We start from the raw sequence: 22,718 nt of genomic DNA on the forward strand, positions 1-22,718 counted from the left end.
GAGACCCAAGAACATCGATTGGTACCGTTTTCTTGAAGCAGTCAACATTAGAATGCAGTTTAAACCACCTCCAAGCAGATTTATGTAATGCGCTCTAGTGCATCCAAAGTCGTTTTCCAGTGCTTTGTCTCCATTATTTCTTGATGTGCATCAGTTCTAGAGTATTAATGTTTTATGGAAATAGCTGTCTCCATAATGACAATCTAAATAGCCTACTGACAACTGGTAAACATTTTTTGTCACAACATGGGCGCGTGTTGCTCTCTCTCCTCTAGCTCACGTGCCTCAGCCAATAACTGAATAAGCTCTCCCCCCTCTACGTAAGAAGGCCACTCCCCTCTAACGCTCACATTTCCAGAGAAATGAAACCAACAGCTGAGCTGAAACAGTAGCAGTAGGTTACACTGAGTCTTAGTAGTAAAATCAAAGATATTCATCTCTGGTATGTATCGAATTCGCTGTAGTAACGTGGCTGAAACTATAGATATTTTGAATCAAAAAAAGTTAAGTTGTCTAATCTGTGTGGGTTTACTGGATCTGAGGAGTATTCCCTGTGGACATAGTTACTGTAAAGTCTATACTGGTAACTGGGATCAGGATGACCAAAATGATCCCTACCACATCTGCCTTCAGTGCAGACAGACCTACACCCCAAGACCTGCACTATACACAAACACCAAGATTGATGAAGTGGTGGAAAAATGTGAAAAGACTAGACTGCAAGCTGATGACACTGGATCTGGAAACCTAGTCATATACTCCAAGTCATATACTGAGGAAATACTGAGGAAACATACTGAGGAGATACTCAGCAAACATATGCTGAGAAATCAGTACCTGGTCAGCATGAACAAGGTATGGATAATAACTCTTTCCTGTCTGCAGTGACTTAACTACATGGAATAGATGTAGAAAGAAATGTCTCTTATTACAAAATCGTAGCCTACTTTGTACAATGTACTTTGGATGTCATGTGAGTTCAGTGAAGATTACACAGGCCCCACCCATCTACCAGAGCAGGCAGAGACACAGTTCTAGAACAATCCAAGATTCAGGAGGAGTGTATATCAAACAGAGAATAATGTTCTAATACCACAGTATTATTGCCTCAATACCACTACGTGTTTGCCAACAGAGAAAGAGTGGGAACAAACCACACAAACAAGAAGCCCAGTCACCAGCTCCCTCTTCCAGCGGAAAGGACATGGTAAGTTCTGGCAAGTGTGTATGTACACAGTCGGTACATGTGTGTTCAGTAAACCCTCCTGATTGAATATTGCTGGTGATATCATGCTCACCTCTTTTAACTTGAATGTCTATATGTCACTGCCTCACCTGCCCCCAACTTATAACTTTAAGGAGTTTCAGGATCCAGAGCCAGGGAAGACACAGGAACTGTATGCCCAAATGGATGACCTCCTGGATAGGGTGACTCAAAACAACTTCCAGCAATCAATGAAGACAATGACTGAGTTCACCATAAACACAGAGGCCAGACTGAGGTCCATCACTGACCTCATATATGACAGGGCCATAGCACACCCTGCCAGCTCTGTGGTCTACGCCAACATGTGCCACTACCTCATGGCGGTAAGTCTGTATCTGTACAATTCTCCATCTGTCTGTATTTTGTCTGTCTCTCACAGAGGTGATTGCTATTTCTTTGTCAAATGCCAATGACCAGACATGGAGAACAGTTGGAAATCTTACAGACTTTGCCATAGACAGTGTAAACCCTTTGCACTGTCACAGTTGGTTAAAGGCAGTGTTCCCCAACTGGTGGGCCTTATATTTATAATTCAATTTTATTCATAAAATCTGTTTTCATTGTTGGGCACCAGACTGTAAAAACACCAGGAAATCAGCTCCAAGTGATTCATTTTGGATATCTGTTCAAGTATTCCCACGCATAATAGATACAGTGGGGAGAACAAGTATTTGATACACTGCCGATTTTGCAGGTTTTCCTACTTACAAAGCATGTAGAGGTCTGTAATTTTTATCATAGGTACACTTCAACTGTGAGAGACGAAATCTAAAACAAAAATCCAGAAAATCACATTGTATGATTTTTAAGTAATTAATTTGCATGACATGAGTATTTGATACATCAGAAAAGCAGAACTTAATATTTGGTACAGAAACCTTTGTTTGCAATTACAGAGATCATACGTTTCCTGTAGGTCTTGACCAGGTTTGCACACACTGCAGCAGGGATTTTGGCCCAATCCTCCATACAGTCCTTCTCCAGATCCTTCAGGTTTCGGGGCTGTCGCTGGGTAATACGGACTCTCAGCTCCCTCCAAAGATTTTCTATTGGGTTCAGGTCTGGAGACTGGCTAGGCCACTCCAGCACCTTGAGATGCTTCTTACAGAGCCACTCCTTAGTTGCCCTGGCTGTGTGTTTCGGGTCGTTGTCATGCTGGAAGACCCAGCCACGACCCATCTTCAATGCTCTTACTGAGGGAAGGAGGTTGTTGGCCAAGATCTCGCGATACATGGCCCCATCCATCCTCCCCTCAATAAGGTGCAGTCGTCCTGTCCCCTTTGCAGAAAAGCATCCCCAAAGAATGATGTTTCCACCTCCATGCTTCACGGTTGGGATGGTGTTCTTGGGGTTGTACTCATCCTTCTTCTTCCTCCAAACACGGCGAGTGGAGTTTAGACCAAAAAGCTATATTTTTGTCTCATCAGACCACATGACCTTCTCCCATTCCTCCTCTGGATCATCCAGATGGTCATTGGCAAACTTCAGACGGGCCTGGACATGCGCTGGCTTGAGCAGGGGGACCTTACGTGCGCTGCAGGATTTTAATCCATGACATGGATTGTCCTGTTGTCCTGTAGCCCATCCCAGCCTTGTGCAGGTCTACAATTTTATCCCTGATGTCCTTACACAGCTATCTGGTCTTGGCCATTGTGGAGAGGTTGGAGTCTGTTTGATTGAGTGTGTGGACAGGTGTCTTTTATACAGGTAACGAGTTCAAACAGGTGCAGTTAATACAGGTAATGAGTGGAGAACAGGAGGGCTTCTTAAAGAAAAACTAACAGGTCTGTGAGAGCCGGAATTCTTACTGGTTGGTAGGTGATCAAATACTTATGTCATGCAATAAAATGCAAATTAATTACTTAAAAATCATACAATGTGATTTTCTGGATTTTTGTTTTAGATTCCGTCTCTCACAGTTGAAGTGTACCTATGATAAAAATTACAGACCTCTACATGCTTTGTAAGTAGGAAAACCTGCAAAATCGGCAGTGTATCAAATACTTGTTCTCCCTACTGTACATAAGATCATATAGAAATGTAAACAAGGTTTGAAATTAAAGTTTTAGTCAGGCTTCTTTCGGTCATTTTGCAGTGTACTAATTATTTGTAATTATGTTCCGGCCCCCCGACCATCCGCTCAAGAAAAAACATCAGCCCGCAGCTGAATCTAATTGATGATCCCTGGTCTAGGCGGTCGGGCATAGGCAAGGACTCAAAGGCACAGGAGCCAGGTGCAAACAAAGGGGCTTTTAGTAAAAAAAGGCTAATTAAATCCTGGCTCTTAGACTTTACATTTAGGGGGGGAAAGCATGACGTCCACAGGCCTAACCTATAGCGCAAACCGTAAAAGTCTCGGACATTCCGCTCTACCCAGCAGTGAGAGCTGCACACCTTTATGTCTTTAGGCAGTCAATTAGAGGGAAGCCACACCCTCGTAAAGGGAACAATGCTCTGGAGCTTGTTCCCCTAGACAACATTCCTCGTGCTGGCTAGGCTTGGCCCTGCTGCACTACACCCACCATTGAGTATTTACCCCCCCCCCCCACCCCCCATATCTTACACCTGTAGCTCAAAGTACCCACAGCCGTAACAGGAGTGACACAAAATTTCCGCAAGCTGCTTCTGAACCGAGTCAAGACAGACTTTGAGAACATGGGGAGGGACAATCATGAAATCTTGCATAAGGAGATGGACACCATCACCAAGGTAGCACGTTCATCTCTTTAGACACAATGCCCATTACATTATAGAACAACACTTTGAGAAATTCTGATCTGATCTAAATTATATTCATTCCTCTGCATTTTACTGATTATTTAATGCATTGTTGATCATGTGCCCTAAACTTGCATGGTGTTCTTCCCCTGAATTGGTCATTGGAAAAAGTTTTCTTATCTAACTAGTCACAAATTGTATAGTTTAATTTGTTTACTGATTCCTTCCAGGAGGAGGACCGCCAGAAACTGAGGGAAGAGCTGGAGGAGGTCAAGGCCAAGGGGCGGAGGCAGTCTCTAGGCAACATCCAGTTCATGTGTGAGTTGTACAGGTTGAAGATGATTACGGAGGCCATCATGCACGATGCCATCGTAAAGCTGCTGAAAAACCACGACGAGGATTCAATGGAGTGTTTGTGCACCTTACTCTCCACCATCGGCAAGGAATTGGACTTTGAGGAGGCCAGGGTACAGCATTGTCTCTCTCTCTGTCCGTCCTCCCGTCTGTCTGTTTAATTTTTATTTTATTTGTTTTTTTTAATCCATGACATCAAAATCAGTGGCATTGCACGAGTACCTTTTTCTTATCCAAAATTATCTGATAGGTTAATCCAATAGATTCAAATCTATAAATCAGTCAAAAGCATTCACTTGGACTGTCTACACTTCCACAGCCCAGAATGGATCAGTACTACAACCAGATTGAGAAGATCTTGACGAATAGGACAACCTCCCCCAGAATCACAAGCATGCTGCAAGATGTGTTGGATCTCCGAAAGGTATGACCAGTTATTCTTATTACCTCTTTTAACATCCATATCTAACCTCTTCTACCTCTTAACATCCATATCTAACCTCTTCTACCTCTTCACATCCATATCTAACCTCTTCTACCTCTTAACATCCATATCTAACCTCTTCTACCTCTTAACATCCATATCTAACCTCTTCTACCTCTTAACATCCATATCTAACCTCTTCTACCTCTTAACATCCATATCTAACCTTTTGGTTGTCTCTTTTTTTGCTCTATGCTCTAAAGCCGTAGTATGTAGTTTATATGCGTCAATTGTATGAATTACTGTTCTGTAAATTCTATAATATTTATTTTATTTAATATTAGTGATGTCATGTTTTGTGTGTGGTGGGGGGGTGTATGCCTTTTCTCTCTAGACAGAAATAACCCAGCTTGCTGAAAAGATGGAGAAGACCAGACTGCAAGCTGACGATTACACTGGACCTGTAGACACTGAACCTTTTCTGCGTCCTCACTATAAGTCATCAGCCATGAAGAAACAGGAGCTGGTCAGCATATCTACACCACTACAGGAGAATGTATGTCCTCATCATGATGATAAACTGAAAGCTGAAGACCATGAGACAGACTCTGCAGGAGGGGCTGCAGCAGGGAGGGCTACCAAAAAGGTATTAATGGAATACCATTATAAGCTAAGGATAAGAGGTACATAGAAATGTTGCAGGCTTTACCCATCAGCTTGTGTAGACCAAGACATATTTCAACCTGAATCAAGATCATGCTGATGTGTGTATCACAAAGGGATATGTTTTGATCCACTGTGTGATGCCAATTACAACTGTCTATGTTTGTCTACACAAAAAGGCGAGTGTGCCCTTAAAAACATGCCAGCAGATAATCCAGGAGAGAGAGGAGGAGCTACAGAAACTGAGACAGGAAGTGGAGTCTCTGAAGGTGAGACATCAGGGGTGTATTCATTAGTCGGATTCCATTGCAAAATGTTTAGTCTGCAACGAAAACAAGAGTTTCTATTGGACAAAATTCAGGACCGCCGGAAAACGTGTGACAAGACAGGATTTGCCGCAGCACTTTTCAATCAGGTGTGTCTTTTTAATTAGTTTAGTAAAACATACTGAAGCAAAGCGTTTCTTTCGATTTGCCTTGTGATTTGTCAACTCACGCACAATTTCTCTGTCCTCCACATCGGAGTGCTGCTGCAGGCTCTTTGCATGTCTTGACCAATCAGATTCACAGAAATCGCAGGTCGCGCAGACCGGGCACAACACAAAAAGCTCAAGGTGCGCTCTCCACTTTCCTCTGGTATTTATTTAGCAACCTGATAACACATCACTCCCGAAAGACACAAGCAAAAACTCTTACATAAGTGTGGCAGCCTATACACTTAAACATTAGCGATCTGACATGCTGTATTGTATGGAAACGAGACAATTTTTCAGTCTGATCAACTAAGCTACTAACAACAGCAGCTGCGTAGTCTAACCTATTATGTGCCCTGTCCCTCTGGCCAGGGTAAACAAATCAGTAAAGTTGTGTATTTATTGCCCATTTGTTTGTGAGAATGTGAATGGGATCAGATTTGGTTTATATTCAAACTTGCGCTGTCTACGCTACCTAGAATTATTCAATGCAAAATTATTAACTGTAATTAATCAATAAACACAATAGCTGACAGACTGAGTTCATTTTTAATTAGGCCTACAGTTGCATAGAGCAGGACTATATGATGCAAACATGTGTAAAGCAAGCTCAGCCCTGTGAGTTATATATGTTGCTTACTCTGTGTATAGGAAACCCCCCTAGTCCTTCTTTATAAAATATAAACTACAAGGTTGCTACAGTTTGACAGGGTTTTCATCCTCCCAAAGGCCAGGAGTTTTTCCAGAAGTTTTTTAAAACCATGTGTCCTGATTAGAAAAACTCTGGTCCCATCATAGCCCATATTAAACCTTTTTACAACAGATGAATCACGTCATACTGTATAAGGTCCGGCGTTTTACCTGGTTAGGTTACCAGATCAGGAAAAACTATGGTGCCACCTCTGGGACAAATCCATGTACAGTTCCAGTCAAATGTTTGGGCACACCTACTCATTCCAGGGATTTTCTTTATTTTTACTATTTTCTACATTGTAGAAAAATAGTGAAGACATCAAAACTATGAAATAACACATTTGGAATCATGTAGTAACCCAAAAAGTTTTAAACAAATAATAATATATTTGAGATTTGAGATTCTATAAAGTAGCCACCCTTTGCCTTGATGACAGCTTTGCACACTCTTGGCATTATCTCAACCAGCTTCATGAGGTAGTCACCTGGAATGCATTTCAATTAACAGGTGTGCCTTCTTAAAAGTTAATTTGTGGAATTTTTCTTTCCTTCTTAATGCGTTTGAGCCAATCAGTTGTGTTGTGACAAGGTAGGGGGGGTATACAGAAGACAGCCCTATTTGGTAAAAGACCAAGTCCATATTATGGCAAGAACAGCTTAAATAAGCAAAGAGAAACGACAGTCCATCATTACTTTAAGACATGAAGGTCAGTCAATCTGGAAAATTTCAAGAACTTTGAAAGTTTCTTCAAGTGCAGTCTCAAAAACCATCAAGCGCTATGATGAAACTGGCTCTCATGAGGACCGGCACAGGAAAGGAAGACCCAAAGTTACCTCTGCTGTAGAGGATAAGTTCATTAGAGTTAAATGCACCTCAGATTGGAGCCCAAATAAATGCTTCAGAGTTTAAGTAACAGACACATCTTAGCATCAACTGTTCAGAGGAGACTGTGTGAATCAGGCCTTCATGGTTGAATTACTGCAAAGAAACAACTACTAAAGGACACCAATAGGAAGAAGAGACTTGCTTGGGCCAAGAAACCAGTGGACATCTGTCCTTTGGTCTGATGAGTCCAAATTTAAGATTTGTGGTTCCAACCGTAGGTGAACGAATGATCTCCGCAAGTGTGTTTCCCACCGTGAAGCATGGAGGAGGAGGAGGTGTGATGGTGTGGGGTTGCTTTTTGTTGGTGACACTGTCAGTGATTTATTTAGAATTCAAGGCACACTTAACCAGCATGGCTACCACCGCATTCTGCAGCGATATGCCATCCCATCTGGTTTGGGCTTAGTGGGACTATCATTTCTTTTTCAACAGGACAATGACCCAAAACACACCTCCAGGCTGTGTAAGGGCTATTTGACCAAGGAGAGTAATGGAGTGCTGCATCAGATGACCTGGCCTCCACAATCACCCAATCTCAACCCATTTGAGATGGTTTGGGATGAGTTAGACCGCAGAGTGAAGGAAAAACAGCCAACAAGTGCTCAGCATATGTGGGAACTCCTTCAAGACTGTTGAAAAAGCATTCCACATGAAGCTGATTGAGAGAATGCCAAGAGTGTTCAAAGCTGTCATCAAGGCAAAGTGTGGCTACTTTGAAGAATGTCAAATATATAAAATATATTTTGATTTGTTTAACACTTTTTTTGGTTACTACTGGATTCCATATGTGTTATTTCATAGTTTTGATGTCTTCACTATTATTCTACAATGTAGAAAATAGTAAAAATAAAAACCCTTGAATGAGTAGGTGTGTCCAAACTTTTGACTGGTACTGTAGGTCTTTCCCTGTGTGGTTCCATTTTATTTGGTTCCTAGAGTAAACGGTTTCCATTGCAAAACCTTTTGCAATGGAATCCGATTAATGAATACACACCAGTTGACTAATGAGCTGTTTTAGGCCTCATCTATGGGTGAATCTCTTTTTTTGTGGTTGCTTGATTCCTCTCTCCTCACCTCCTTCTCAAAATGTATTGGTGGAGAAGATCTGCGGTTCCTCCCCTCGGACCTTCTCCTCCAATGAGGAATCAAGCAAATACAATTTATATTAATCCCATGCTCCTTTATTCTCCACCGTTCTCCCAAAGTGTGCAGTTGCACACTCCCCGTCATGGATTTAACAATGATGGATTTAACTCCCTCTAGCCAATGCAGTTCATTTCTTATAATCATGACAGGGAGTGTGCAAGTCCATACTTTGGGAGAAGTGAGGCGTGACATAGCAGATGCTTACCTAACTTTCTGAGACAAACCCCTCGAAACGGATGACTCTCTCTCTTCTCTTCTGACAGTGTTTATCTCAGGCTACACTGGAGGACGGTGAGAGGTTCTTCACCAAATTGATTGAAACAAGGTGCTCAGAGGTGAGAGAGCGGATCCAAGCAAAAGAGAAGGAGATGGTGCGTGAGGCTGAGGGACTCATACAGACGCTTGAGCAGGAGCTTGATGAGCTGAAGAGGACTGAAACGGAGGGTAGGCAGCTTCCACACATAGAGGACTTCCCCCATTTCCTCCAGGTAAGATCAATGGCTCTCTAATAGTGTTACAAGTGTTCAGAAGACAGATTAAACACTGATATTAAGAAGTGAACATGTTTGAACCAAAAGCAATTACCTTTCTGTATTGGTAGTCATACATATCATTCTATACATAAGTATTCACCCCCTTGGATTATTTTGTAGTTTATTTTCATATATGTATATGGGTGATTCTACAGAAGTGGCGTAAATTACAGTCCCACCCCCAAAAAGCGATACAAAAATAAATAGAAATAAGTTAAGTCTTCAAACTTGGGACATTTATTTACATAATGATATGTTCTAATACAATTCAAGGCATTAACAAACATATATTGTTAAATGAATATTGTACAAAGTTATTATTTATACACCTATTTATACCGAGGTGGCTGTCCCAAACCCTGACTCCTAAACTTCAAGTTAGAAAATTAAGCAATTCATGTTTAGTTTTTTCACTATTATTTCAAAAGAACATCTTGCTTTGTTCTATTTTTTTTATATCTTTCTCTAAAAAATGCTGTCACCTTTTGATGTCACTACCGAAACACACATATTAAAAGACTGTAGAATGAATGTGCTTTAAGTCACACCCCTACAAATATCACCAGGTGATGGGATCACAATCCTCTCCAGCATGACCACATGGTGAGTTGTCTGTCTCCAAACATTGTGGAAAAAATGAGTGAGCAAGTTGGTAAATCTTCATGTATTTTTAAGAAGTGTCACTACCAAACATCCTAACATATCAAGAAATATGTATGGTTTTGGGACTAAAATATAAAGTATGTTTGCTGGGATCTGTCCAAATGAAAGATGGCCAGCCATATGTTGACTATGGGGATTCTTTAAAGGCCAAAATAAGTTGAAAGTGTTCAAAATGAAACAATTAACACTGTGTGTGTGTGTGTGAATTGTTTCATTATGGACACTTTTGACATATATATATATATATATATACATACAGTGGGGAAAAAAAGTATTTAGTCAGCCACCAATTGTGCAAGTTCTCCCACTTAAAAAGATGAGAGAGGCCTGTAATTTTCATCATAGGTACACGTCAACTATGACAGACAAATTGAGGAAAAAATTTCCAGAAAATCACATTGTAGGATTTTTTATGAATTTATTTGCAAATTATGGTGGAAAATAAGTATTTGGTCACCTACAAACAAGCAACATTTCTGGCTCTCACAGACCTGTAACTTCTTCTTTAAGAGGCTCCTCTGTCCTCCACTCGTTACCTGTATTAATGGCACCTGTTTGAACTTGTTATCAGTATAAAAGACACCTGTCCACAACCTCAAACAGTCACACTCCAAACTCCACTATGGCCAAGACCAAAGAGCTGTCAAAGGACACCAGAAACAAAATTGTAGACCTGCACCAGGCTGGGAAGACTGAATCTGCAATAGGTAAACAGCTTGGTTTGAAGAAATCAACTGTGGGAGCAATTATTAGGAAATGGAAGGCATACAAGACCACTGATAATCTCCCTCGATCTGGGGCTCCACGCAAGATCTCACCCCGTGGGGTCAAAATTATCACAAGACCGGTGAGCAAAAATCCCAGAACCACACGGGGGACCTAGTGAATGACCTGCAGAGAGCTGGGACCAAAGTAACAAAGCTTACCATCATTAACACACTACGCCGCCAGGGACTTAAATCCTGCAGTGCCAGACGTGTCCCCCTGCTTAAGCCAGTACATGTCCAGGCCCGTGCTAGAGTGCATTTGGATGATCCAGAAGAGGATTGGGAGAATGTCATATGGTCAGATGAAACCAAAATATAACTTTTTGGTAAAAACTCAACTCGTCGTGTTTGGAGGACAAAGAATGCTGAGTTGCATCCAAAGAACACCATACCTACTGTGAAGCATGGGGGTGGAAACATCATGCTTTGGGGCTGTTTTTTCTGCAAAGGGACCAGGACGACTGATCCGTGTAAATGAAAGAATGAATGGGGCCATGTATCGTGAGATTTTGAGTGAAAACCTCCTTCCATCAGCAAGGGCATTGAAGATGAAACGTGGCTGGGTCTTTCAGTATGACAATGATCCCAAACACACCGCCCGGGCAACGAAGGAGTGGCTTCGTAAGAAGCATTTCAAGGTCCTGGAGTGGCCTAGCCAGTCTCCAGATCTCAACCCCATAGAAAATCTTTGGAGGGAGTTGAAAGTCTGTGTTGCCCAGCGACAGCCCCAAAACATCACGCTCTAGAGGAGATCTGCATGGAGGAATGGGCCAAAATACCAGCAACAGTGTGTGAAAACCTTGTGAAGACTTACAGAAAACGTTTGACCTGTGTCATTGCCAACAAAGGGTATATAACAAAGTATTGAGAAACTTTTGTTATTGACCAAATACTTATTTTCCACCATAATTTGCAAATAAATTCATTAAAAATCCCACAATGTGATTTTCTGGATTTTTTTTCCTCATTTTGTCTGTCATAGTTGACGTGTACCTATGATGAAAATTACAGGCCTCTCTCATCTTTTTAAGTGGGAGAACTTGCACAATTGGTGGCTGACTAAATACTTTTTTTCCCCACTGTATATACATATATACATATATACATATATATATATATACATATATATATACATATATACATATATACATATATATATATATACACATATATATATATATATATATATATATATATATGTGTATATATATATATATGTGTGTGTGTGCAAACTTCAGGAGAAAGTGTAAAGTATTGAGATTCATAGCCAGCAGGGGGGCTCCAACCCTCCAAGATCCCAAACATTGACATCTAATTGGCCAAAACATGGATGTCTATAATGTGCTATACTGTACTGTATTCTACAGTACTGTGCTCTACTTAAGTGATAATGCCCGAGAAGCTAGTGTTGGAGGACATATTGGCACGGGTGTTGTTAGTCGAGGGCCGGCAAACCGTGCAAATATATCCTCCGAACACCGGCTTCGAGGGGATTATCACTTTTATACAACGGGTTACCAACATATTCAAATAATGTATTCAAATAATGATTGACATGTTTTCATTAAAAACGTTATTTTGATAAATGTATTCATACTATTTAATCCTTCCACAAGATATAGTTCCGACACAAATCTAGGGTTGCTAGAGACATGACCCAGTTGTTCAGTCTTTTTGTTCCTTTGCCATACTGGCTGGCAACGTTCTTATCCCTTGCTTGCTAGCTAGCCAACTACGGCTAATTTACAGTCACGTCAAAAAGTTCAGCCAGAATAACAGCAAAGTAGCTGCATTTGCATTTGTTTAAGCTGTTTTCTAGTTCCATTTATTTGGATACATCCATAACAATGACCTAATGGGGCGCGATTTCGCCTGGAATAGAAAATGAGCTCACTCGTCAGGACACTGTTGTTCAGAGGAGCTAGCCAACAACTCAGCTACAGTAACACAATCACTTCAAACTGAAGCTGGAAAGACTGCAAATTAGCTGCGTTTCGTTTTTACCTTTTTTCAATTGATATTTTTTTTGTATATATCCATAAAAATGATGCCAGCTGATTCATGATTTCGACCAGCTGAGAAACGCTGCCTGTCTGTCTGTCTCGTCCCGACTCCTGACACGTTCATTACTATGGGACAGCAGGAGATCGAATTGGAATATTGTTACAATGTTGCAAATGTCGGAGAGACAGACAGCAAGGTTTATACAAATCTCCACTGTTGAAAACTAAATGTTAGTCTAAAAGAAATGTGAGATAATGTCTAGATGCTTTTTATAGTGAAGATCAAGTTTATAAGTTGCCTGGCTGGCCTGATGAGACAGTGGATTGCGCAGTCAGATGGAACAGAGTAAATAGGCATTTTAACGTCATAGATTTAGCCCGTGGCAATTTGTGGAATAGACACTGGCTGGAATGCGGTTTTAACCAATCAGCATTCAGGATTAGACCCACCCGTTGTATAATGTACCCTAATCTACTGTACTATGCTCTACTATACTGTGCTATACTGTACTCAAGTTTAAAAGTTGACTTGAGTTTCTTACAATTGAAGAAAGGGCCCATGGACTCTTGATCTAGTGGTCTTAAGACCACTCAAGACCACAAATTCGGTCTTTAAAGAGCGACTGCCTCTAAAAAGAATCTTCGCGTTTTGAAAATGGCGTTTGTAGCATCGATATGAGCAGTACTGACTGGCTGAGTAGTAGTGCGGGTGGATTTCTTTCAAATTTCAACAGACATGCATCACATTTAGTAGCCTGGTATAACCAGCATGATAATAGCTATTTTCCAATTCAATTGATTTCTCTAAACTCTGAATAGAATAGGAATGGAGTTATAGGCCTACTCAGGCTGGTTAGGCATGTTATTGCAATAGGCCTACCATAGGCTATAGGCCTAAAAAGGACTGAAGACAGAATCAGATCATTTGGTTCCATTTCAACATATTTATTAGTGAAACCAAAGTGCTGTCACATCCATAAATTAAAATCACCAAATATACTAGTAAACGGCAAAACTTTTCAAATGTTAACATCAAAAGACTGTTGCACAGAAAAACATGGACAGTCAGGTGCAGCGTAAATTCAGAAAGTGGACTGCTGGATAGTGACATAATAAACTAAAGCACTGATCATTGGGAACAAGATCAGAATGACTACTTAGGAAAAGAAGGCTTGATCCAAAATAGGAAGCCTACAAAACCCCAAAATTCAAAATGTTAAACTCAAAAGGCCTGACCTGTTACGATCGTCGTAATGAGCGGACCAAGGCGCAGCGTGATATGCGTACATCTTTTAATGAGTACTTTAACACAATACAACAAAACGAAACGTGAAGTCCTCGGTCATAAACACAAACCTACACGGAACAAGATCCCACAAAAGACAAGTGCACAATAGGCTGCCTAAGTATTGTTCCCAATCAGAGACAACGAGCCACAGCTGTCTCTAATTGGGAACCACCCCGGCCAACATAGAAACACATAAACTAGAACAAGAACATAAAAACGAAACATAGAACCTAACACCCAGAAACTAACACATAGAAACTAACACCCTGGCTCAACATATAAAAGTCCCCAGAGCCAGGGCGTGACAGTACCCCCCCCCCCCCCAAAGGCGCAGACTGCGACCGCGCCAACTAAACCCAACAGGGGAGGGGCCGGGTGGGCATTCCGCCTCGGAGGTGGATCCGGCTCCGGGCGTGACCACCACCCTCTAACTAACCCCCCGTAGCGCCCCTGGTCTGGTCCCGCTGGCTGGAGCTGGACTGGACATCGGTGGAGCGGATTGCTTAGGCTCTGGTGTGGAGCAGCTGACCGGTACCTGACCAGGCACCGGTGAAACAGGCATGGGCTGTGCCGGACTGACGACGCGCACCACAGGCTTGGTGCGGGGAGCAGGAATGGGCCGGACCGCGCTGACGACGCGCACCACTGGCTTGGTGCGGGGAACAGGAACGGGCCGGACCGGGCTGGCGACGCGCACCACTGGCTTGGTGCGAGGGGCAGGAACAGGCCGGGCCGGGCTGGCGACGCGCACCACTAACTTAGTGCGGGGAGCAGGAACGGGTTAGGCCGTACTGGTAACACGCACCACTAACTTAGTGCGGGGAGCAGGAACGGGTTGGGCCGTACTGGGAACACGCACCACTAACTTAGTGCGGGGAGCAGGAACGGGTCGGGCCGGACTGGGAACACGCACCACTAACTTAGTGCAGGGAGCAGGAACGGGTTGGGCCGTACTGGGAACACGCACCACTAAATTAGTGCGGGGAGCAGGAACGGGCCTGACCGTACTGGGAACACACACCACTGGCCTTGTGCGGGAAGCAGGAATGGGTCGGGGCGTACTGGGAACACGCACCACTAACTTAGTGCGGGGATCAGGAACGGGCCGGACCGGACTGGTGACACACACCACTTGCTTGGTGCGAGGAGCGGGACTGGGTTTCCTCATAAACCTCCGCTCCCTCTGCTGCCTACTCAGTTCCTCTCGCCGTGCCTCTACACTCTCCTTCTCCCTCAACGCCTCCTGTAGCTCCTCCCTCTGACCATTTAACTCCTGCTCCCTCATGACCAATAGCCCCCGTAACCTGGTGGCCTCCTCTCCTATTCTGCAGATACGCCCTGTAGCTGCCTCCTGCTGCCCCGTCGTCCACGCCGTGTGCCCCCCCCAAAAAATGTCTTGGGGTTGCCTCTCGCCTGTCCGACGACGGCCCGGTTGGCGCCGCTTCTCCTCTCCTGCCTGGGCATCCTCCCTCATCGCCCTCCGGTAGCGGACGGCCTCCTCCTCTGTGATTTTCCCCCAACCGAGGAGGACATCTACCAGAGTCACCTCATGTTCCATACCCGGCGTTTGCTCCTGAACACGCTGCTTGGTCCTGTTTTGGTGGGATCTTCTGTCACGATATGCGTAATGAGCGGACCAAGGCGCAGCGTGATATGCGTACATCTTATATTTATTAACTAGTACACACGAACAAAACAACAAAACGATACGTGAAGTCCAAGGTTAAACACCAAAAAACAAACCTAACACGGAACAAGATCCCACCAAAGACAAGTGCACAATAGGCTGCCTAAGTATGGTTCCCAATCAGAGACAACGAGCCACAGCTGTCTCTAATTGGGAACCACCCCGGCCAACATAGAAACACATAAACTAGAACAAGAACATAAAAACGAAACATAGAACCTAACACCCAGAAACTAACACATAGAAACTAACACCCTGGCTCAACATATAAAAGTCCCCAGAGCCAGGGCGTGACATGACCGGATTAACACGACATCATATCCCATATCCCAGAGTGCTCGACACAATTAAAAATGATTAGGCTATACAATTTAACGCAATCCCGACCATAAAGACAATAGCCTATTGCAGGGAAAAGCTTAACTATTATGCCATGCCCGTTGAATAACCAAAAAATAGGCCACCTAATTAAATGTTCTCCATAGTCAAAAAAATAATAAAACAATCGGGACAAATAAACATTAACGTTTTTAATTTAATGATTGATAATTATTTAGATTGTCTTTTCACAGCAAAAACCAAGCCATGAGGTCGAAGGAATTGTCCTTAGAGATCCGAGACAGGATTGTGTCGAGGCACAGATCTGGGGAATGGTACCCAAACATTTCTGCAGCATTGAAGGTCCCCGGGAACACAGTGCCCTCCATCATTCTTAAATGGAAGAAGTTTGGAACCACCAAGACTCTTCCTAGAGCTGGCCGCCTGGCCAAGCTGAGCAATCGGGGGAGAAGGGCCTTGGTCAGGGAGGTGACCAAGAACCCGATGGTCACTCTGACAGAGCTCCAGAGTAGAGATGAGAGAATCTTCCAGAAGGACAACCATCTCTGCAGCTCTCCACCAATCAGGCCTTTATGGTAGAGTGGCCAGACGGAAGCCACTCCTCAGTAAAAGGCACATGACAGCCCGCTTGGAGTTTGCCAAAAGGCACCTAAAGACTCTCAGACCATGAGAAACAAGATTATCTGGTCTGATGAAACCAAGATTGAAATCTTTGGCCTGAATGCCAAGCGTCACATCTTGCGGAAACCTGGCACCATCCCTACAGTGAAGCATGGTGGTGGCAGCATCATGCTGTGGGGATATTTTTCAGCGGCAGGGACTGGGAGACTAGTCTGGATCGAAGGGAAATATGAACGGAGCAAAGTACAGAGAGATCCTTGATGAAACCTGACAACCTGACAACGCAAGAGTGGCTTCGGTACAAGTCTCTGAGTGGCCCAGCCAGAGCCCGGACTTGAAGCCGATCGAACATTTCTGGAAAGACCTGAAAATAGCTGTGCAGCGACACTCCCCATCCAACCTGACAGAGCTTGAGAGGATCTGCAGAGAAGAATGGGAGAAACTCCCCAATACAGGTGTGCCAAGCTTGTAGCGTCATACACAAGAAGACTCAAGGCTGTAATCACTGCCAAAGGTGCTTCAATAAAGTACTGAGTAAAGGGTCTGAATACTTACGTAAATGTTATATTTCATATATGTATTTTGAATAAATTTGCAAACATTTCTAAACCTGTTTTTGCTTTGATATTATGAGGTATTGTGTTTAGATTGAGCGGGGGGATAAAAAACTATTTAATACATTTTAAAAGAAGGCTGTAATGTAACAAAGTGGAAAAAGTGAAGGTGTCTGATTTTATTTTCCAACTGCACTGTATATCTGCTTGAAAATCTATGGCAAGACTTGAAAATGGCTGTCCAGCACTGATCAACAACTAACTTTACAGAGCTTGAAGAATTGTCAAAGGAATACCCTGTGGAAGTGACACGTCATTTTCCAGGAAGTAGATTTGTAGTTTTTGAACTTTTATGGCTTTTTTATGGTTTTCAATGGGGAAAATACTTAGCACAATGGTCTTATGCGCAAAAACTTAATAAAAGGCATCTGGCAGAAATAAATTCATCCACAAACACATTCCTAATTTTGAGTTGCACCCACTTTTTCCCTCAGTTCTTGACACAAACCGGTGCGCCTGGCACCTACTACCGTACCCCATTCAAAGGCACTTAAATGTTTTGTCTTGCCCATTCACCCTCTGAATGGCACACCTACACAATCCATGTCTCAATTGTCTCGAGGCTTAAAAATCCTTCTTCAACCTGTCTCCTCCCCTTCATCTACACTGATTGATAGGGATTTAACAGGTAACATTAATAAGCTTTAACCTGGAATCACCTGGTCAGTCCATGTCATGGAAAGAACAGGTGCTCCTAATGTTTTGTACACTCAGTGTATATCTTAAATCACTACTTTTTCGTGAATTGATATGATGATGATGATGTAATCGTCAAGCCCATTCAAAAGATTAGGGGACAGCACCCTTCCGATTAGGGGACAGCACCCTTATGACGTAGGACGACGTCACTTGCACATCTTATAATGAGAAAATATTGCACAATCGAGCTGTGCAAAGCTCTTAGAGAATTACCAAGAAAGACTCCCAGCTGTAACTGCTACCAAAGTGTGTGTGGGGGGGTGTTTGTTGTTGAAATGTTTAGAATTGTTCTTCTACTATGGAACGTCATTTACAAAGTGACAATTTATATCAATTTTACCCCCACTTTGAATCACAAATGGTGAATACTTATGATGGGCACTTTGGTGTCACTATAACTATTTATATGGACACCTGTTGGTTTGTCTTTTACCATTTCGTCAGTGTATTTACTGTCTTTCGGAATTGGATTTGTACGGTTTTTGATTTCCTGAATGTTTATTTTTCTGTCTGTAGAAATTGCCCAGCATCACAGAGGCTTTTGGAGAAGTGAAGAGGATGTATGCCACTAAAATGCAAAAGCTATTTGAGAATACCTCCAAGAGACAATTTAAGACGTTTTATGCAATAGGTACTCATTAAGGATTATAGCCGGACTATTTGTTTTAGCATATGCCAGATTCCTTCAGACATTTATTTTAGTAATTCTTTTTTACAGTTGAAGACATGCTGGAACCATACAGTAAGCATTACCATTACAGCACAATTGGCCCGAGGTAAAGTATCTCAGTGGTTGTCGCCCGCCACTTTTTGGGGTCAACAGCTGTGGAATGGAGCTGGAGAAATGTAACCACTCTCAAACTCTTAGCCGGAGCTATGGATGACGAGGACTGACCATCCATGATCAATATTATAGTTTTTAAACATTTTTTGAAGCTATGTGTTTATTATGACATTATTTATTCTCTCTCTCTCTGTTTCTCTCTCTTTCTTTCTTTCTCTCTTTCTCTGTTTCTCTCTCTCTCTCTCAGCCATCACTTCTCTTGACAGACAGGCAGTGGAAGAAAAGGACTTGGTAAGATCTGTATGTATACGTGTGTTTAGTAATAATCTCCTGGTTGTATGTTGTTGGCTTACTTCCTCACCTGCCCCCTAACTTATGACTTGAAGGAGGACGTTGTGGACCTAGATACAGTGAAGACCGAGGAAATGTATGCACAAATGGATGACATCCTGGACAGGCTGACTCCTAAGAACTACCATCAGTCGATGAAGGTAGTGAGTGCATTCACCATTGACACAGAGGACAAACTCAAGGGCTTTATTGACCGTATATATGAGAAGGCCATCGAATACCCTACCTACGCTGACGTCTATGCCAAGGTGTGCCATCATCACCAACTCATGGGGGTAAGTCTACATGTTAAAGTTTGTCTATTTCTCACCATCTCAATCCCAGAGGTAATCCCATATTTTTGTAAAAAATGACAATTCTCATAATTTTTTTGTATTTTCTTTTTCTTGTCGGTCTGTCGCTCTCGCTCTCTCGCTTGTTCTCTCTATGACCCAATAACTACAACCCATCAACCTCCAATGAGTTTTTCCTCCCACATATCCTGCCTTTCAGCTTAAAGTACCCGGCGTAACAGTAAATTTCCGCAAGCTGCTGCTGAACCGATGCCAGAAGGGCTTTGAGAAAAAGAATAGTAATGTCTTAAAGGAAAAGCAGAGGGAACTGGACGCCATCACTGAGGTAGACCAACACAGACCAACATTTTATCTCTGAGATGTTAAAATTACTTGAACTTGATCTATACTGAACAAAAATATATATGCAGCATGCAACAATTTCAAAGATTTTACTGAGTTACAGTTCATATAAGGAATTCAGTCAATTGAAATAAATAAATTAAGCCCAAATCTATGGATTCCACATGACTGGGAATACTATACCTTACTGGTCACAGATACCTTTAAAAAAAAAGTATGGGCATGGATCAGAAAACCAGTCAGTATCTGGTGTGACCACCATTTGCCTCATGCAGCGCGACACATCTCCTTCGCATAGAGTTGATCAGGCTGTTGATTGTGGCCTGTGGAAGGTTGTCCCACTCCTCTTCAATGGCTCTGCGAAGTTGCTGGATAGTCGCGTGAACAGGAACATGCTGTCGTACACGTCGATGCAGAGCATCCCAAACATGCTCAGTGGGTGACATGTCTGAGTATGCAGGCCATGGAAGAACTGGGACATTTTCAGCTTCCAGGAATTGTGTACAGATCCTTGCGACATGGGGGTGTGCATTATCATGCTGAAACATGAGGTGATGGCGGTGGATGAATGGCACGACAATGGTCCTCAGGATCTCGTCAAGGTATCTCTTTGCATTCAAATTGCCATCAATCAAATGCAATTGTGTTCTTTGTCCTTAGCTTATGCCTGCTCATACCATAACCCCACCGCCACCATGGGGCACTCTGTTCACAGCGTGACATCAGCAAACCTCTCACCCACACAACGCCATACACGTGGTTTGCGGTTGTGAGGCCAGTGGGACATACTGCCAAATTCTTTCAAACGATGGCTTATGGTGGAGAAATTAACATTACATTTTCTGGCAACAGCTCTGGTGGACATTCCTGCAGTCAGCATGCCAATTGTACACTCCCTCAACTTGAGACATCTGTGGCATTGTGTTATTCTGTGGCATTGTGACATTTTAGAGTGTCCTTTTATTGTCCCCAGCACAAGGTGCACCTATGTGATGATCATGCTGTTTAATCAGCTTCTTGATATTCCAAGCCGTTCAGGTGGATGGATTATTTTTAACAGGGATGTAAACAAATTTGTGCACAACATTTGACATAAGCTTTTTGTGCATATAGAACATTTCTGGGATCTTTTATTTCAGCTCATGAAATATGGGACCAAAACTTTACATGTTGCATTTTATATTTTTGTTCAGTATACATTACATGAACATAATTTATCCTCATGATGCCTTATGCTTTCTAAACAATTGTAATTGATTAAAGGGATAGTTTGGGGAAGTAGGGCTTCATTGCCAAAATCCCAGAGTCAGATGAACTTGTGGATACCATTTCTATGTCTCTGTGTTCAGTTTGAAGGAAGTTGCTAAGTAGCTAGTTAGAATTGGCTTGTGAAACTACCTCTAACTTCCTTCATACTGGATGCAGAGACATACAAATGGTATCCACAAGCTCATCTGAATCTGGGGAAGTAGATAGGGGGCTTCATGACCACAATCCTGAACTGTCCCTTTTGGTTGCACAGCTGTTAACTTTACATTGAGGTATTTATTCCCTTCAACTGATTATTGTAACGCTTGTAACAACTCACTAACTTGTACCTTGTTTAGTCCGATGCAATTTTGATTAGTTCAAGGCAGGCTCACCAAATGTCCCTGATTCCTTCCAGAAGAAGGACCGACAGCAACTGAGGGAGGAGCTGGAGGAGGCCAAGGGGCAGCGGGAGTTGTTAGGCAACATCAAGTTCATGTGCGAGTTGTTCAAGTTAAAGATGATTACGGAGGCCATCATGCACAACTGCATTGTAAAGCTACTAAAGAATGGTGATGATGGCTCACTGGAAGGTCTGTGCACATTACTCTTCACCATCGGCAAGGACTTAGAGGAGGACTTAGAGGAGGATTCTCAGGAGGCCGAGGTGCAACTACATGTCGTCTGTCTCTGTCTATCTGTTTGTCTTTCTGATTTATCAATGTGATCACTAATAGCCAGTCTATACTTCCAAAGACCAGAATGGATCAGTACTACAGGCAGATTGGGGTGATCGTTAAGAGAAAGAGGACATCCCCCAGAATCCACTACATGCTGTGTGATGCGGTGGACCTCAGAGGGGTATGACACATATTAATGTCAATTGACCTTCAACTGCTGTTTTTGGTTGTCTCTTTGTGTCTCTGTCTGTCTCAGATATCCTTTAATCTTATAGGACTGATATTAGATTGTTTATATTATATTGTCATTTTTGTTAATGTCTGATGTAATGTTTTACACTCTTTCTCTCTCTAGCTCAATTTGGAGAAAAAGAGAGACAATTGAAGCCAAGAACCAGATGTTTTCTATGATGTTATATGATGTTCAATGATGTCCCGTGTAGAGCATTGCGCTTGCAACGCCAGGGTTGTGGGTTCGATTCCCAAGGGGGACCAGTATAAAAATGTATGGAGTCAATACTGTAAGTCGCTCTGGATAAGAGCGTCTTCTAAATTACTTAATTGTCTAATTTGATCGGCGTGTGTGTTTTAACATTTACAATTATATTGATGGTTCATAATAAATCCTGTTGTTTTTTTCCCCCTGCAAATTTCTGTCCACTTTATTTGTTTAATAATATGTAAATATAGTGAGAGACTGGAGTTGAGTTGATGTGATGTGATTGAAGGAGTGGTGTGGGAAACCCCACCGTAACTCACACAAATATCGACTGCTGATACCATCCACTGGCCACTAAGTGACACTGCACCCACAAACTATGGTAAGGGGCCTTCCCCAGAGTCCTTCCTTGTGTGTTGAGACTGTTGTAATGACAGAACAAGGAGTCATGCAGGGCTGCCATCCGTCTGTGTTTAGCTGGAAAAGGCTTGGTTTATTCACCTTAGCCCAGCTGTATGAGTTGGGAAAGGGCTGTGTCTTTCTTGGGAGACCAGCCCCTCAGGCTTAATAGTGGGCCCGGGAGGAGGGTGGATGTCCACAGTGCACAAACCCAGGACACTGCTACTGTCCAGGGAGAGAAATGGACACCACTCATACAGACATCCAGATGTTGTGGAGCTAACTCTGTTCATCATCAGATCAATGTTTGTGTCCCTCCATATGCAGTAGTAAGCACTAATTGGT

General features: G+C 42.7%; 1 protein-coding gene across 5 annotated transcripts; it reads left to right on the forward strand.

Moving 5' to 3' along the window:
• The first annotated feature begins 364 nt into the window (after positions 1 to 364).
• LOC121550062 lies at positions 365 to 22,185 on the forward strand. 5 transcript variants are annotated; one of them, XM_041862176.1, is made up of 18 exons: positions 365 to 442; positions 634 to 855; positions 1,136 to 1,207; positions 1,360 to 1,590; positions 3,839 to 3,976; positions 4,216 to 4,452; positions 4,659 to 4,763; positions 5,158 to 5,409; positions 5,606 to 5,695; positions 8,887 to 9,111; positions 18,354 to 18,468; positions 18,556 to 18,579; positions 18,869 to 18,912; positions 19,008 to 19,247; positions 19,465 to 19,590; positions 21,274 to 21,522; positions 21,612 to 21,716; positions 21,891 to 22,185. In XM_041862176.1, the coding sequence occupies exons 2-18, from the start codon at positions 820 to 822 to the stop codon at positions 21,918 to 21,920; spliced, it is 2,319 nt and encodes a 772-aa protein (XP_041718110.1). In that variant the 5' UTR covers positions 365 to 442; positions 634 to 819; the 3' UTR covers positions 21,921 to 22,185. The 5 variants fall into 5 exon arrangements, 4 of the variants coding, with proteins under 4 accessions (XP_041718110.1, XP_041718107.1, XP_041718108.1 ...); XR_005996901.1 differs by having other exon boundaries at positions 368 to 855; positions 21,617 to 21,716; XM_041862173.1 differs by having other exon boundaries at positions 368 to 855.
• Positions 22,186 to 22,718: the final 533 nt, after the last annotated feature.

Source organism: Coregonus clupeaformis, chromosome 34 (genome assembly GCF_020615455.1).
Source record: "Coregonus clupeaformis isolate EN_2021a chromosome 34, ASM2061545v1, whole genome shotgun sequence".
Taxonomy (NCBI): domain Eukaryota; kingdom Metazoa; phylum Chordata; class Actinopteri; order Salmoniformes; family Salmonidae; genus Coregonus; species Coregonus clupeaformis.